Source organism: Mastigoproctus giganteus, chromosome 6 (genome assembly GCF_048544385.1).
Source record: "Mastigoproctus giganteus isolate SK-2022 chromosome 6, ASM4854438v1, whole genome shotgun sequence".
NCBI classification, from domain to species: Eukaryota; Metazoa; Arthropoda; class Arachnida; order Uropygi; family Thelyphonidae; genus Mastigoproctus; species Mastigoproctus giganteus.
Genome location: NC_143580.1, coordinates 10835970 through 10855126, shown reverse-complemented (window position 1 = coordinate 10855126; position 19157 = coordinate 10835970). Strand labels below are relative to the sequence as shown.

General features: G+C 34.8%; 1 protein-coding gene across 1 annotated transcript in view; it reads right to left on the bottom strand.

Moving 5' to 3' along the window:
• Positions 1 to 1989: 1989 nt before the first annotated feature.
• The window catches only part of LOC150083908 (protein ROP-like), a 124597-nt gene continuing 107429 nt past the window's right edge, over positions 1990 to 19157 (bottom strand). The window contains exons 11-15 of the mRNA XM_090374949.1: positions 17594 to 17703; positions 17315 to 17416; positions 12631 to 12722; positions 11191 to 11345; positions 1990 to 2393 (exon numbers count right to left, since the gene is read on the bottom strand). Coding sequence (XP_090231075.1) covers positions 2332 to 2393; positions 11191 to 11345; positions 12631 to 12722; positions 17315 to 17416; positions 17594 to 17703 — 521 coding nt within the window. The 3' untranslated portion in view covers positions 1990 to 2331. The remainder of the gene's footprint in view (positions 2394 to 11190; positions 11346 to 12630; positions 12723 to 17314; positions 17417 to 17593; positions 17704 to 19157) is intronic.

Genomic DNA, 19157 nt, shown 5'->3' with positions numbered 1-19157 from the left:
TTACATTTGTCAAAATGCTTTCTTTATTTCATCTCATATGGCTCATTACACCTCTCAACATTTAACTGGTGTAAGAATTGGCACATCTGAAGTTATGCATTGCTCTGCTTTACAAAAGTTAGTTTTTCTGGAAAGGTCCCATACATTTTTGGCAGTACAGCAAGGAATCTGTCTCCTCTTGTTACTATTAAATGCAAGCTGAACATAATGCATGTGTGTAACTTTTCTACATAAGCCTTAATTCTAATAATCTTGGGCCAGAAGGAAAACCCTAAGTGTTTTTGTATACTAGTAACTGTTTTATCTGCAGTGTACAAAAACATACCTAAATGTGTATCCCATCATTCAATAGGCAACAATTTCATTTCCTCAAAGATGGTAGATGACATATCTTGAGTTGCTGAAGGGGGGAAAAACTATGCACATACTTCCATGCAGCAAAATGCATCATGCCAAACAAGTTTCCAGTGCATCCCAGCTTCAATGTGTTTTGTCTTGATTTTTTTTTAGTATGAATATGATTCAATCAATCTGGTTCCAACTAATTTGATTATATCTGTTAACTATAGTTGTCCAATTTCATCTGCAAAAGCCAAAACATCTCTCTCTCTGTAATTCAAAACCAGTTGCTCATTTAAAAAAAAAAAAAAAAATTAGCAAAGCTTTGAGAATTGCACTACAGATACCACTTCACTGTGTCATCATGGATAAACAATTTCTTTTTTTCAATCAGCACTTTGTAGTGCTGATTGAAATCTCAAACAATGCAACTAAATATCCATTTCCTTCCCAAAATAATTTTAGAAACAGTTTATTACTGATGGTAAGATTACCATTATTTTATAGAAAAAAAATTTAATGTTTAACATCTTGATAAAATTAAATATGTAAATGCTTCACACAATTGGGATATATTCCAGTAAGCATGTCATATGATAAGTCAGATTGCCATTGTGGCAAAAGATAATGCAAGGCACTGACTTATTTAATTTTCTGAATTCAACCACTAAGACTGGATAAAAATGCATAAAAAGTTTTTCATATTAATTGTAAGAACTGTCAAAAAGGGAAGATGTAAGACACCAGGCAATTAACAGCTGTTTTCTGAACCTAGGACAAACTTGCAGAGTTTGCCCTACATTTTTCAAAAGTATTTATAAACCCTGGCAACCTTTGTTCTAGATTCATGAGTTATTTTAGATTTAAATGTCTAAATCTGAAGACTAAAGCTGATTTCAAGTAGCTGTCATCATGGGGAAACATTTGTGCAACAGACAGATCACCATATAGTTTTCTTTTCAGATTGCCTTAATACCAAAAGGTGGTTAATATATTAACTCAATATAGCTACTTAATGCTTCTGGGTTTTGGTTCACCTTAAGCAAATATGTTTCAAGGGTTTTTCCCAATATTTGTATAGTGGAAGATAAATTAGTTGTGGTAGTTTTTTTGCAAGGATTACTTTGATCACAGGGTATCAGTTGCCAAGGTTTATGCATTATGTCTGTATATGTGGGCCAATTTGCATGTGAAGGATGAAAAACCAATAGGAGTAGGATCCTACTCCCCCTGCCTGAAATTGAGCTAACTACAGCACAAAATGAAGAGACAAAGTTAATCTTAACTAAGTTTCTTAATCTAAACTAATGCCAAACCACTACATTGTAATGGAGTGTGTTTAAATGATACTAAATAACTTACTGATAGTTCAGTTGTAACACCTTGTCAAGAAGTCTATAGTAATATAGCAAGATGTTGGTGTAACAGAATACTCAGTAAAACAGTAATTTTCCCAGCCATTTTATAGTTACAGTAATACTTCATTTAGGTTGGTTTATCAGCAAGCAAATTGTACTAAATGACACCACTCAACATTTTATATGCAGTCTTTATTTACCTACCTAACATGCAACAATAGTAGCACAATCTGGTATCACAACAATGGTAAATATTGATGGAATGTGTTAACATGTCTGACTCTACAGGCTCCTTTCTTTTAAAATCAATTTCTATTTACACAATTCTTTATACTTAAAATAAACTTTAAGATAAAAGCTGTTTCACAGAAATTTTATAAAGCTCTGGAAAAAATATACATGATTAATTACATCAGCAACCATTTTGCTTGTGTTATTATAAATTAAAATCTCTGATTGGCAGTTTTCTGCAGGAACATGTCTGAGCAACAGGCTCAAAGGGATACGTACGAAAATAACTTATACAAATATCTTTTGTACACACAACACGCTGCAGTAGTGTTGCAAACAGCTGGGCACAATGAGTAGTGACAGGTGTAAAGGGGGCTGCATGGACTAACAACAATAAATAAGATCATCCACTTAGGTCCCTCAAATCACTTAGAAATCCTTCAGGAGTTAGAAGATGATCACTACCTATGAAAGTGGGGGGAAAAAAAAGTTATTCAATATGCAATAACAAGCATGCGTGTAATTTGCATGTAATGCAAAATGTAGCAAGCAACAAAAACTCATGGGGAAACAATTTTTTTTGGAGCAAAGTTTTTACATTGAAGGGAATCATTTCCAAAGACATCAGAAGTTGATGCAAATTAGATAATTATTATTCTTTATCAATACAACACTGATAAGAAAATAAGTGGATAGAAGCAATAATGAGGTTTGCTAGATAACAAATTAAAATACAGTTGAACTTGGTTATAACGGGCATCAAGGGACCAACAACTTCCTCATAACTGCTACATCAGTGATAGCGGAAAAGTGGCCGTTAAACAATGAACACTATCAGCATTGAGCTAAATCTACCTCCTATTTTTTAAATTCTCAACTTCATAAAAAGATAGATTCAAAAGAAATATTAGAGAAAAAAAATAACATAAGTATGCCTACATATTTCTATTAATGCTTGTATAAACTACAATACACTTAATACTAAATTTATTTCTCTGTAATTAAAAACATTTAATACTATTTTATTTACAAATAAACACAATTTCAATTAGTCTATTTACGAATCTTAAAACTGATGTTTGTTTTAAAGATTTCACTTTGAAATTCCTTAAGTTTCCCCTTAAAACACTTGGTCTCATTACTTCCTCAGTTTCCTCAAAAAATTTACTGTGTCCATTGCCCCTTGAGCTTGTTGGCATTGATTTTGATTCACTTTCAACTGTCAACACAATCTTGTTTTTCAAGCACAGCATCTACAATGTCACTATAGGAAGACCACTAGTTAAGTTGTTATAGACTCATACAAAATTATCTGTATTAAAACTTACGTTACGTAGCAACCATTTGGATAATGGTAATTTGTTTTCTTCATTTCCATCATCTACGACTGACATTTTGAATTCAATTTTGATTTCTTGAAGCAATTCGATATGGTTGTCAAGGTAACACTGTTCCACACACCAATCAATAAATTTATAGCATCCAATATTGATATAGACTCAGTAAATTTCTGTTCTCTTTGACTGATCAAATGTAGAACTAGAAATCTTTTATAAAATCCTATCAAACTTGTGATTACATCTATGTTCATTGGTTGTAAAATTGATGTATTGGGAGGCAGAAACACTAGTTTAATGCTGGACAAGTTTTGAATCTGGGGGATGTGCAGGACAGTTATCAACTTACAATAAAATATTTTTCTTTTTTGAATATCTCCACAAGCCAATCAGTTACATATTGCCGAAAAATATCTGAAGTCCAAGCTTTCTCGTTTGCAGTGTAATCCACAGGAAGTTTCCTTAAACACAGTTTTAGCAATTTTCCAACAGTTTTTTTTTAATCAGTTCCTGTCATATTTGTACATACAAGCACCATCAAGCAAGCCTTTGATTTTTTTTCCACCAACACATTTTCCCCCTTTGAATTCAAAGGTATTGTCAGGTGTCAAGTTATAAAAAAGCCTGTTTCATTGGACTTTTAGTAGAGGCATATTGATGCAAGAAAGCAAGTGTATGAGCTTATGTAGCATCAGCCAAAAAAAAAAAAAAAAACGACTGCCATTCCTTCTAAACGGTTGTCCAGTTCCTCCTTGAATTTATTTAAGCTATAAACTTCCAACAATGACAGATGGAAGTTTGTTCCAGCAATTAACCACCCATTGGCTAGAGGCAAATTTCCACACCTCTATTCTACAACTGTCTTTTCTCATTTTGAATTTATGCCCCTCAGGTTTGTAATCTAACCAAGCAGAAGAATCCCATCAGAATTCAGAGTGCTCAACCCATTCAAAGCCTTATAGACCTCAATCAGATCACTGCGCAGGTGCCTAGTCTCCAGCCATTGCAATTTGCAGAAATTAAGCCCTTGGTAAGAGAACCCCTTTGTTCCTCTCATCAATCTTGTTTGCTTTTCTCTGTACATGCTCAAGCAACTCTACATCCTTCATAAAATGAGGCCTCCAGACCTGTATGGAGTACTCAAGGCATGGCCTGACCCTTGCCTTATACAAAGGGATAATCACCTCCTTTTTCCCTACTAGCAAAATTTCTGTATATCATTGACAATACCCATGACCAGCACCTGTCTGCATTGCTCAGAAAACTGACCGCACATCGCTCCCAGGTCTTTTTCATTTTCTACCACCCTAAGTGTAGTACCACACAGTTGATATGTTCCTCTAAGGTTGCTTCTACCCATATGCAGTACTTTGCATTTGTCAATGTTAAACTTCATTTGCCACTTCTCAGCCCCCAAGTTTTCTAGATCCTGTTGCAGTAGCACAACTGCTGTAGATGCCTTCATCATTGAAATCTTTCCCGATTTCTGCTCAAACACTATCAATCCATTTATTTGCCATTATTGTATCTGCAGATTGAGATTCTCCACTAGTTTTTGCATAAATGATGTTATGCCTGTTTTGATCCAGCCAACTGTTGTTACACACAAAATCATCGCTAAAATTATTGTTTAGCAAATTTTTCCATTTGAGTCTTCAAGATCAGACAGTCTTGAAAATCCAGCACTTTGTGTGGCGAACCATTGAAGTTTTAGTAGTGACGATATGTAAACATTATTCTTACAATGTCGATACACTTGAAGAGGACAAAGAGAGGGGAGGGAAAAAAAAAAAAAAAAAATTTTACAATTTCATTTTTTGCACCATGTTCTAACTCATGAATAATTAACTTTTTCACGAATCAAGACTTTTTGTTAGTAGACATATTTCTGAATGGTTTGTTTCTAACTGATTTTACTTTAAAGTGATAAAATGATCTGCATACAAAGCCCTTAGAAGTCCCGAAATAAATTTATGGTTCAGTGAATACAAGACAATCTGTAAATAGAATGTGATAAACAGAATGCCAGTGCACTATTGTATAGTGCCCAGTCATGAACTAGCTGCTAATCTGATGCAGGTGGTCATAAAAAAAAAAACAGATTAGCCAATATAATGATCTGAAGAAAATTCACCTAAAAAAAAAAAAGTGGAACCATTTAAAACTATAAGAGCTGGTTGAAAATTTTAAAATCCAGGGAGAAGCTGCAAGTGCAGATCAAGGAGCTGAAACTTTCAAAAAAGAACTTGTTAAAATTATTAAAGAGGGGTATTGTGTTATACTTCTCAACAAGTTTTTAACATAGATGAAGCAGGACTTTTGTGGAAATGAATGCCTAAAAGAAATTTCATATTGAAAGAAGAAAAAACATGTCAGGTTCAAAGCGGCGAAGGATTGGTTGACTTTATTGTTGAGTGGTAACGCTGTGGGGATTTAAAATTAATACCCCTTTTAGTTTATTTGGAAGAGGGCCAAAGTTCAACCCAAAATCGACACTTTTTTCATGATTTTAATTGGAATTAAGTTTAATTTTGATACGCAAGTAGTTACCACATAACTACAGTAATACCCCGAAGTTATGCGATAGGTGGGTCCGACGAAAATCGCTTAAGTCGGGGTACAACTTTGCATATAAATACATATAAATTTTGTTTAATTGGGACCAACGACTAACAAAAACACTAGTTTAGAAGAAAAATATTAATAAACTTGCAGTTCTTTATACATATTAATACAAAATATGTATTAAAAAAATAAATGACTTACGTAAAAAAGTTATTTCGATGTCGATGGCTTCATAAAATCTAACAAATTTGTCTGACAACACAGACTTGTTTTTTTCATGCAAAATTTCTTCGTAGCAAGCTAATAATTTTTTTATTCCTTGCTTTGTAGCTATAACGCGTTCTTCGTTGTAGTCTATGTTTTCTAAAATTTTTAAGCCCTTTTCAATTCAGCTGAGACATGTCAAGTTTGCAATTGTCATGTTTTTTTTTTTTTTTTTTTTTTTTATGTGAACCCCAAACACAAGAGGTATTAGAACCTATAGTACTTAGTACCGTGCTTGGGTTAGGGTTGAAGGAGAAGTATGGGGGGAGGGGGATGCCGGAACCTTTGCTCTAGAGACTAAACATGGGTTTCACCACTTCAAGCCTCCAATAAGCAAAGTGGTGGTGTGTGCTTTTCTTTTGCCGTTGCCTCATTTAGGCCTGTAGCACGTGCAATATCACATGGTCTTTCATTTCGCTCAAAGCGTTTCACAATTTCATATTTTTTCTCTATTGACAGAGGCCGACTGGCCATAAGCCTTACCGCGGAAACCCCGGTGGGCCTGTGTGATTTTGGCCATAAACCATAGTATGAGGCCACTATAAATTTTTGATCCAGTCCGCCTCTGTTTATTGATAATTGCTTTTCTTTTTCTCTCTGAATCTGCAGTGTCTTCACCAGTATGCTTCCTTTTCACACCTTTTAAGTATTTTACTCATTTTTAGGGAATAAAGCACAATTACAAAATGAGGCACGCTTGATACGCATAAACAAGGCTGCACTCATGTAGCAACTGAATAAACAACACCATAAAGGCAGAGATACACTATTAACACCTCACATTTCTAGGGGTTACTACCATAAAACAAAAATCCAATTGCGTTTCTGCTAGTGGAATCTGTTATAAACTGGTAGTAAACTCGATCTAATTGCATACCGATAGCTAGAATTGTGTTGGTTTTTACGTTATTATGGTGAAATGTGTTTCCCCTAAAACAAATACATTTCCAGAATCTTCTCTTCATTCTTATCGTGTTGCGTTCGGTTGGGGTGATTCTGCGTTCGACTGCCATTTCTTGTAAACACAAAGGCGAATCGTGCATAAGCCAATTCGGTTCGTGTTATAAGATATCATTACTGTATTTATAAATAGTGTATGATCGAATTCGTGTAGTGTAAACACATGTTATACGAGGACTGACTATACGGCTCGACCGACGCAATCCATTTCTCTCGTGAAAACGATGTAATTTCCAACAAACGTTGAGCACGAATTCGAATCACATAAATATGACAGTTGGAATACAAATTCTTGCATATGTGTGCAGCTCATGCTGCAGTAAAGTTGAATTTTATTCATCTTTCGCTCTCACTCTCCGTCGTCGCACCATATATCGATAACATATGAAAAACGACCTTCAATATAGTGGGCGGCAGTGTTGCCAAATGAAAAAAAAACAAGAACCGCGTAACTCCGAGTTCGCGTAAGTCGGGGTTTTACTGTATATACGTATGTAATGCAGAATGTTTTACATGTACAAATATTTGAAAAATTAAATGCACTAGGCATAATCCTTATGGGTTTTGATAATTAACTATATAATATCGGTGTAAATATACCATAGTTAACCCATATATTTGAGCTACGGTTGTAGCGTAGAAGGCATCGTTTTAAATGTATCTCATAATGTGGTTGCCTTCACAACAAGATAGCTACTATTGAATTACTTCAAATAAATAACGCTTCTCTAGTAGAGAAGACTACTGTTATTTATTTTCAGCGTACCACCACCCAGACGATCGTTTCGAAGCTTTTTGGCTCCGTCATCAGTGGGCGGGTAGGTAATACAATATGCCATCTCAGTTGCGAAGTTATATCCACATTATGAGAGATGCCAGAAGGGTGTGGTGGTAATGTATTTGGAAAATTAAATGCACTAGGCATAAAATCCTTATGGGTTTTGATAATTAACTATATAATATCGGTGTAAATATACCATAGTTAACCCATATATTTGAGCTACGGTTGTAGCGTAGAAGGCATCGTTTTAAATGTATCTCATAATGTGGTTGCCTTCACAACAAGATAGCTACTATTGAATTACTTCAAATAAATAACGCTTCTCTAGTAGAGAAGACTACAGTAGTCTTCTCTACTAGAGAAGCGTTATTTATTTGAAGTAATTCAATAGTAGCTATCTTGTTGTGAAGGCAACCACATTATGAGATACATTTAAAACGATGCCTTCTACGCTACAACCGTAGCTCAAATATATGGGTTAACTATGGTATATTTACACCGATATTATATAGTTAATTATCAAAACCCATAAGGATTTTATGCCTAGTGCATTTAATTTTCCAAATACATTACCACCACACCCTTCTGGCATCTCTCATAATGTGGATATAACTTCGCAACTGAGATGGCATATTGTATTACCTACCCGCCCACTGATGACGGAGCCAAAAAGCTTCGAAACGATCGTCTGGGTGGTGGTACGCTGAAAATAAATAACAGTAGTCTTCTCTACTAGAGAAGCGTTATTTATTTGAAGTAATTCAATAGTAGCTATCTTGTTGTGAAGGCAACCACATTATGAGATACATTTAAAACGATGCCTTCTACGCTACAACCGTAGCTCAAATATATGGGTTAACTATGGTATATTTACACCGATATTATATAGTTAATTATCAAAACCCATAAGGATTATGCCTAGTGCATTTAATTTTCCAAATACATTACCACCACACCCTTCTGGCATCTCTCATAATGTGGATATAACTTCGCAACTGAGATGGCATATTGTATTACCTACCCGCCCACTGATGACGGAGCCAAAAAGCTTCGAAACGATCGTCTGGGTGGTGGTACGCTGAAAATAAATAACAGTAGTCTTCTCTACTAGAGAAGCGTTATTTATTTGAAGTAATTCAATAGTAGCTATCTTGTTGTGAAGGCAACCACATTATGAGATACATTTAAAACGATGCCTTCTACGCTACAACCGTAGCTCAAATATATGGGTTAACTATGGTATATTTACACCGATATTATATAGTTAATTATCAAAACCCATAAGGATTATGCCTAGTGCATTTAATTTTCCAAATACATTACCACCACACCCTTCTGGCATCTCTCATAATGTGGATATAACTTCGCAACTGAGATGGCATATTGTATTACCTACCCGCCCACTGATGACGGAGCCAAAAAGCTTCGAAACGATCGTCTGGGTGGTGGTACGCTGAAAATAAATAACAGTAGTCTTCTCTACTAGAGAAGCGTTATTTATTTGAAGTAATTCAATAGTAGCTATCTTGTTGTGAAGGCAACCACATTATGAGATACATTTAAAACGATGCCTTCTACGCTACAACCGTAGCTCAAATATATGGGTTAACTATGGTATATTTACACCGATATTATATAACAAATATTTGAATATTAAATATTTTGACCGACATTTGTGCATCTTTTCACTACCATTTATTATTGATTAGGAAATATACTATGGCACCAACCGCAATTCACAAGTACATATGTTACCTTATGGGAATGCGGCGCTCGTTTAGCGCGGATTCACTTAGCGCTCTGTTTTTCCAGAACGAATTATCAGCGTTAAGCGTAGGTAACCTGTGCTGGAATTTTGCTAGCAGGGATCAGAATTATCCCCTTGTATAAGGCAATGGTCAGGCCACCCACACCTTGAGTACTGCATACAGGTGTGGAGCCTCATTTTATGAAGGATGTAGAGTTGCTAGGACGAGTACAGAAAAGAGTAACAAGATCGTGGGGGAACAAAAGGGTGCTCTTACGAAAAAAAGGCTTAAGTTATGAAAATTGCAGCATCTGGAGACTAGGCACCTGCAAGGTGTAAAAGGTCTTGAATAGTTTCAGCAGCCTGAATGGTGATTGGATTCTTCCTCTTGCTCAGATTACAAACCTGAGGTGGGCTCAAACTCAAACTGAGGAAAGACAATTGTCAAATAGATGTGAGGAAATTTGCCTTTAGCCAGCAGGTAGTTGATTGCTAACAAGTAGCCTCCATAGCTGAGTGGTCATGAGCAGGAGTGCAGTAGCACATGCTCCTTGAGTAGACTGCGGTTCAAGCCCCTGACTGCTGAATACAGTCGATCTGCCAACCTGCACTGGACCAGTGTGGCAGATTATGATCCATTTCCCTCAGCATGAATTGTTGGAGGCTTCCATCCTGCAGTGGGTCGATAATAGCTGCACTTTACCTTTTTTTAGTTGATTGCTGCAACAAAACTTCCATCTGTCATTGTGGAAGTTGATAATTTAAATTCAAGGAAGAAGTGGATAAACTTTTGGAGCGAATGGATGAGTGAAATGGGAAGGCTTTTTTTTGTGCTGATGCTGTATACGCTTGCTTTCTTGCATCATATGCCTCTGCTAATGCTGTCTCTCAACCATGTAATCTAATTCGTTTACAATGCAGCCTGTTCTTTATTCACATTTAGCAATTCCTGCATTAATGTCCTTCAAATTATACATTATAAATAAATTTGATAATTGAGAGCTATTAAGTGCTTGATAATTCCTATATTATATTATATTAGAAATCAACAGGAATTACTTTTATTTTATATATATAGGAAGCTTCTTTAGATATTGGACTAGGAGAGTTGGAAAAGAAGCTTCCTATATCTAAAATAAAAAAGGTAATCCCTGTTGATTTATATTATAAATAAAGGAATAGTGTTTTGGCTGATACAGTTTAATTTGATTGTATTAAATCTGGTTTCAGTTTTAATCAATTTCTTAATTGGCAAGAAAGATTATGGTGAAATTTGTCTCGTCTGTTAGTGGCTTTTCATTTATTTTATCTTTGAAATGCATTAGCTTCAGAGATGAAGATATAGTCTCATGCATAAGCATTTTTTCCATAAGCACTTAGTACTCTGTGTACTGTTAAAATATATAAACTCTTTGTGAAGGATGAGCACAGTATGAGATACAGTTGAAATGCCCTTTACACTACTATTGCAGCAGTTTTTTACTTTAAAAGTTGTCCATGGTGTTTTTACACTTATTATATAGATAAATTTGTAATTTTTTCACTCATTATCCTTCGTCTAAATTTTATATTTGTGTGCTTATCTGATCTCAGAAAGAAGATACTCACCAATGATGACTTCCCAGTTTTTAACATCTCTAGTTACTTCATAAGCACAGCGAATTTCAGAATAGGTGACACCTCCAATTATAAACACAAAAAGTCGAGGAACATTTTTCACATTGGGGGTATTCTTATCTTTGTGCCAGTGACCATATCGCACACTGAAAGAAAGTGAGAAATTTCATTCAAAAACATTTATGTTCCATTTTTACATTAAAGCATAAATAAATTGAACTGCTTTTATTTTAATTCAGGATGTCAGAAACTTAAGTAAAGTTTAGACTGAAGAGTATATTAATAGAGAACAAGTTTAACCAGCAAGATCATTATGAAAATCAGTTTTTTGCCTAGACAAAGGAAAGTTTGCACTTTAAAATAAAAGTAATTTTCTAAAGCACAGAACTAATTTGTGCCTTTAAATTTTATACAGGGTGAACAGTCTTTCCCTGATTTCAAACATTTATTACACAAACTATGCTGTGTACAAACATACAGCATTTTGCAAATTTTACATAACTCAAAGTTGAGCTCTTCAGTACACTTCTACATGTGCTCCATTTTTGTTGCCTGGAAAACATCTAGTCGATACTTGATTTCTCTCCATGTTTTCTCCAACATCTCTTCAGTCATCGCAAAAGCATCCGCTATCCTCACCTTTAAAATTTCAGTATCATGAACTGGAGTCTAATACACTTTGTCCTTAATATACCCCAGGGGCTCACATCTGGCTGCACCAAACATTCACTTTAAGGCTGTCCCTCTTTCTCAAAAAGAACATGTGGGTTCTCTGATCCCCAAACATGAACATTGTGTCGATTTCCCTTTCCCGAGGTGTGGAAGGTAGCCTCATCAGAAAAACAAACACTTAAGGTAATCATTGTTTTCATCAACTCGCTGCAGAATCTCTGTAGCAAAAGCAGCACGTCTGGGACGATAGTCTTGCTCCAAGGCTTAAACAATTTGCACTTTATATGCATAAAAACGAAGCCATTTGTGCAAAATTTTAACCACTGTCCTCTGAGGTATGCCAAGTTCCCTTGATGAATGATGAGTTGACTTCTGAGGACTGCATTCAAAAGCATCACTAACAGCATCAACAGTCTCTTCACTCACACTAGGCTTACCAGTTCTTTTAAGGTCCCCAAAACAAAACTGTCAGTCTCTTTAAACTTTGCATACCAACCTCTTATGTTTTTAATATCTGGTAGATCTCACCCATACTCTTAAAGTTTCACTGAACTGTAACTGGCAATTGTTTCACAAAACACACTGAGCTTTCTCCTTCGACGCCATTTTTGATACTGGCAATTGCAGCAATGTATCCATTGCAAAAAACTAAGCACTGGCCTTCATAATGACACAAGGTGCAAGTTTCTATCTAGCATAGTTTTTAAGTTAATTTTTCTTAATTAGGGAAAGGCTATGCTCACCGTGTGTGAGTGTTACCTTTTTGGCTTAGGTCTTCCATATGTGGTACGAGCTACCTGGCTACTTAGGAGAGGAAAGCTCTTGGTGTCCAGTTTCTCATCTATGGCATCCTGTGGGGATAAACATCAAAAAATGTATGCAAAAATATGTAAAACAAACATGCTATACAAGATACTGCAAAATAACAAAAATAGTAGAAATTAGCTACCCAGTAGGTTATCAAGCTATCATAAAGACTCGAGCAGCATTCTTATGCATTTGCATTAAATTTAATTTTGTTTGCCTGGTTCCCAGCAGACAAAATCCTCTTAGTTCAATTTTAGAACTTTTGTGCCTTTTCAAGTATTAGCGATTGTGCTCTCTCTCTCTCTCTCTCTCTCTCTCTCTCTCTCTCTCTCTGAGAGAGAGAGAGAGAGAAAATTTTTCAAAAAGACTGGAGCACTTCTGCTAAAGGATGGCCAAATGGATCCCAAATATACAGAATTAGTAATCCATCAGTCAGAGAGAAAATTTCAGAAAGCAATAACTGCATTACTGATTTCTTAATATCAAACTATCTGATTTCAACAGTCACAAAACTAAGATTTTAAAGGAACTGATATAATTATTGGAAAATTAGGTTGGTCATGCTGAAGCATCTTGTGTAGTGGCAGGTTTTCATAATTAAAAAATATGATGAGTGGGAATTCTGTAGTTCCAATGCATCAATTTCTATCGAGTTTTGCCAAGTGCCTGGTATTGTTGCATAATACATCTATATTGACCCAGAAAGGTAAAGAAAGCCAACACAAGAACCACGGCAAACTTACCGGAAAAAAAAAAAAAAAAAAAAAAAAAAAAAACACAACTTTTCCTGCTACAGCAGTTTCTCCACGCATTCTCAGTAAACAGATTGTGCGTGTTATTGGTAGTAAGAGTAGAAGTCTATGTATTGATTAATTTTTTCTCATTATTAAAAGTAGATTATTGGAGTTCGTGAGTGTAATGCCTTCGTGGCTGAAATTTACTTATGGGTAACACCCTCCAGCTGCCAGTCTTTACCTCACTTCCAGCTGTTTTAAAATAGGAAAAACTTTTACTGCCACTACCGATAACACAGACAGCCTGTAGAAGTTGCTTTCCTATTTTAAAACAGCGGGAAGGGGGGGGAATAAGCATCCTAAGATTGAGGCAGTCTGGAGGGTGTACTCTTAAGTAGATTTCAGCCCACTCATTAACTCCAATAATCTGCTTTTAATAATGACAAAACTAATCAATACATCGTTATTGACTTCTACTGATAACAAGCAATATCTGTTTACAGAGAATGTAGGGAGAAACTGCGGTAGCAGGAAACTACTTTTCCCGGTAAGTTTGTTTTTTTTTGGTAATATAGTTTTCACAACAGTTGCAGGTCAACTATAACAGGTCGCAATTTGAATAAATTTAAAGAACCAGGCAAATTATTAGGAGGAACAGGCAAATGAAGCATTAAAGAAATTTTTTTGTCTGATGACAATCAGTCTCCCAATATTAATAATTTCTTAATGCAGCTTGGCCACTGAATAATTTAAAAAACTGTTAATATTTGTGAAGTATTTGTATTATCTATTTGTATATTGTATTATCATACAATATATAGATTTGAAGATCATGAGATTTATCTTTACTTTGACTTTTATATTGTGCTTCCCATACTAATGCTACTATGAAATACATTTAAAAAGTTCTAGGAATGATTCTTTCCCACTCCCTCCAAAAAATGAGGGAGCACTTTACCACAAATTTAAACATATACACCAACCGTTTATAACTGATTTAATAATAATACGTGGGGGAGACAAGACGGCGTCTCAAGGACCGTCTGGGGGAAACATTCAAGAGCGATACGGACCGCAGAGCTCAATAAATCTGCCATTGCCAAGCACTATTGGGAAAAACAACACCAGATCTCCCCCGACCGGGCGCATAGATTCTGGGACCGCAAGTGGCTGGAAAGTCTGTGGATTGGATCCTCTGGCAACAATAGCATGAACAGAGACAGGGGAGTTAGGCTTCACCCCCTTTTTGAGGCTGTGGTTTTTGCCAGAGATAAACGTTTTAGCTTTCCACGTCCCCAGACCACTTCCGGTACAAGTGAAAGGATTACTGAGTATGTGCCTGGTCATCCAGGTGTGCCGTGAACCTGGTACTTAAGGATGTGTAGCTTAAATATTCATTATTGCTGAGGAAGGAGGTAGACACCTCCGAAAGCTTTAATAGTGTTTTTAATCGATTTTAAATTTATATTTTAATGCATTTTAACATATTTACTTATTTTATTTTTGTTGTAAATTAGTTTTTTGTAAATAATCATATTTTTTGCAAATATTATTTTACAGTCTTTTGTATCATTTTATTTTATTATTAAATCAGTTATAAACGGTTGGTGTATATGTTTAAATTTGTGGTATGAATAATCCCAACCTTAGAGGCCTTATTGCAGATATAGGGAGCACTTTTATCTTTGTTTTTCATGGTAATGGGTTTGGGTAGAAACATTTTTTCTAGTGACTAAGTTTGTTGGAAACAAACTGAGAAGTGGTTGTATCACAACCTTTAATACTAGATGCAGCAGCTTGCACTTCAGAAATGCATGTTACTTGCACACTTGTCTACATTTTATCACTGTATTCTTGACATAAGTTTCTAATGAAGAAATATAGCATACAAAATTTGAAGCTAGAATGCAACACATCACTATGCATACTTAACATGAACTAAAACTGCCAGCCACCTCTCAACTTTCAAACATGTTACAGCAACTACAGTAGTCTTAGTTTTAAATTCCTTTCAGTGGAACCAACTGATGTTACCAACTGCAAATTAAGTGGGAGGCATTCAGTAAAGTAATAGAAGTTAAGCATTTTATACCAACTAAAAGATATTGTTTAAGGTTTAGACCTAAATGAATGTCAGACGAACTGATGACACTGGTGGCAGAGCAGAAAAGTGTGGGATGATTAGAAATTAGCAAGGAAGTACAAACTTGTCTGCAATCAGGTCACAAAGGGAGTTAAAGCAAGCTAAAGCAGATAAAAGGTCTTTGGCTAAGAATGCAAAGAAAAGTAGCAAGAGAGCATAGAATTCTTTGCTGTTAATACTAGAAGAAAAGGAAAGAACAACATTGGCCTACTAGATACGAATGACATATGGTTCCTGTTCAGGTTGCTGACAATAAATAAATATTTTGTAACTACATTCATATGCAGAGAAGTTTTTAGGCATGAGAACACCCAAGTACATCAAGTTATAACTTGCAATCTAAACAATTTGTTAGAAGTGAGAAGAAAAACTGTTGAAGCTAAAAGTCAATAAGGCAAGAAAGAGGTAACCATAATTATGAAAGCATCCCTAGATTCAGAAGAGGTCCCTATAGATAGAAGTACAAATATCTCTCCTATTCAAAAAGGAACCAAAGGGTGATGTGAGCAGTTACCTGTAAACTTTACTTTCGTTCTGGGAAAAATATTGGAGATGATGGTTAAAGAAGTACTGCAGGATCATCTTAACAGGAATGAAGCATCTTACACAGAAATCACAGCATGGGTCTGTCTGAAATTTGCTTCAAAGTAGGAGTGTTTTGGGCTGCATGCCTTGATAAGAATACAGTTTTTCATACCTCTATTACAGAGAGGACAGTCAATGAAAAAAATGCTGGAGTGCGAGTTGAGTATGATGCTCAGACAGGACGATAGATCTGAGGAAGAAGATAAAAGTGAATAAGGAGTGTATGATCTATCCTTAGTCTTGCAAGTATAACTTCTTTACAGTTTGAACAGAAACCAGATAGCCAAGACCGGAGATTTGGGTTGACCTGAAGGAGTTTGTTACCTTCATAGGTAGCAATTAAAGTTATACTTGACAAGGCATAATTCTGCTACCCAAATATGTTTGGTGGGTGCCAAGTTGGAATCCTTGGGTGGGAAGTCATCTTCCATTTGAATTACTGCAGGTGGGTATCACACTTTAACTTGTTTTTTAATTTAATTTTATTTTGAATGGTAAGGTATGTCTGCACTCAAGTAGCACAATTTTCTACCCGAGCATATTGTGTTCTTTTTTCTTCAATATAGTTTGAGACATAAATGCATTCTTTCTTTGTAATTAAGTTAAAAATGTATCAAAGTTCTGGCCTGGAATGTAATCTCTAGCTTTAACATGGAGAAATTGTATTTATTGAACCCTCTTTTTGCTTTATGCAGTAATTTTCAGGAATGAATTAAAGCATTAAGTACTGCACCATTTATATGGAAGATTTCCTGTGACGACTAAAATTTCTCTCATCACAAGAAATATTCCCCATCACATTTCCCGATGCCCAAGGCTTTTTTTTTTTCCCTAAAAGGAAATCTTTGTTATACCTGTGAACTTTATGTCAATGATTTGTAAATAATCATTATACAAAAAAGTAACGTGCACAAGTGAAAATGATTTTTGGAAGTTAATGGCCTTCTAATTGCCATCACCAAATTAAAAAAAAAAAAAAAAAAAAACTCCCCTAGCTCTAATCAGGGTACACCACACAAGATTCAAATAAAATAATATAATATGGATATCTTACACTGAACTTTTAGCAACTAAAGTAATTTCTATCATATTTTGTGACTGTTTTTCCCAACCTATGGCAATGATGTTAATTCACTTAATTTCAAATTTAAACTTGAACTCAATATTAGAATACCTCCATAATATCTTTAATAACTGGGGTCCAACGAGACATCTGATAAGTTTGCTCGGTTATACGCTCCTTCCTTGGAATCTGGTGTACTTTTCTCCGGCTTCCCTGCCACATGAAGATGAGAATTAAATTTGAATTTATAATTGGGATATTGATTAAAAATAAATAAAATTTAAAAATGTTATGAATAACATTTTTCAATTCAGAATTTTATTCATAAATGAAATCAAAAGAATACATGCAAATTTACTTAAAAAAAAAGTTTTAGATTTCTTAACTTACATCTGTAATAATGTTCACTCCTAAATATGCCATATTAGTAATAATACATTTCTCTGTAGCAGGAATCTGAGCATGCTGGATCAGTTTAGCCAGGTTTTCTTCAGATATCCCTAAAGAGAAATTAAAGAGACCAGTTTGGATATGTGCATATAAAAATAGTTTATTATTTATATCCCCAATACATAACCCTGTTATCTATTACTTCAGCTTAAAAAATATATACAGGGTGCCGAAAGGCTTTTTACTACATCCTAAGAATTGAGATTCAGAATTTATAGCATGAAAATTTGTTTAAAAACATGGCTCAGATGATGAATGGAGATGTTAAGATGAGGAAGAGGCCAATTTAAGAGACTTCATATTATCTTGAGCACATGCCTCTCTTCTTCCATCCAGACTTTACACTGTCTGTCTAGTCCTATTATTCCAGATAGGAATCTTAGCCACAAATTCACTTCAAGGTGACAAGATATCTTCTTTATACCAGTTTCAAGCTCAACATGTTATCCCCATCTTCTCCCTCAATTTTTCTCTCTTTCCGGAATGCTAATAACATCAACTCTGGTGAACAAGGAAGGTTGTGTTTTCAACAACACCACTGAGCCTTACTACAAAACATTGCATTTTGCACTTATTAGTTACAAAAAAATAAGGATTATCCTACCTATCATTTTAGATTTTTGTTAATCTTCATAAGAATTTATGCCGACCACCATGCTGAAGATGAAAACATGAATGACAACACCTGAAGTGAGACAATATTTAAATATTATTTAACTCTCAAAAAAAAGATTTAATATTTAGGTTAAGAAATGAAAACTTTCATTATTAAACAATTTTTGAGGTGAGAAAAAAAAAAAAAAAAGTACAAATGAAAGCTTATAATAAATAGCTTTCATTTTAAACAAAATCTAACATATATCCTTGTAATTAAAATAATGTAATTTAAGCAACTCATGATAGTAAGCCTCAGCAAGTTTTCTTATTGAAACTAACTGAAGTTAGTGCAGAATTTGAAATCTGCAGAATTCCTGCTGGCGCAAGTGTTGGTATTTATCTGAATAACACGCACACAAAAGAGAAATAATGGAACTGCAGTTTCCCTATACTTTAACACATAAGAATGAAACCAGAAGTGATAAAATAAACAATGTACGGAAACAGTTTTTATACTATATATAACTATGTGCATGTACTCCATTTTTGGCTTTGTTCTACAAGCACCACCAGACTTGTAGATATGAAGTATTTGCAATTAACAATAAAAAATGTTTTTTTACCCCTCTAGATTCTTCAAAGTTGTGGAACATCATTCTAAAGTACAGAATGTAATTAATTTAAGTATCCCCAATACATAAACGGTTATCTATTACTTCAGCTTAAAAAAAATATACAGGGTGCTGAAAGGCTTTTTACTATATAATGTAAATAAGCAAACTGAATAAGAGCTTCAAAATATGTATCAACGTCAAAGTAATTTAGGTTAAAAAAAAATTTTTTTTTTTTTTTTTTTTAGGATGAGCCGGGAGGGAACATATACACATTAGCTATATAATACGCATTC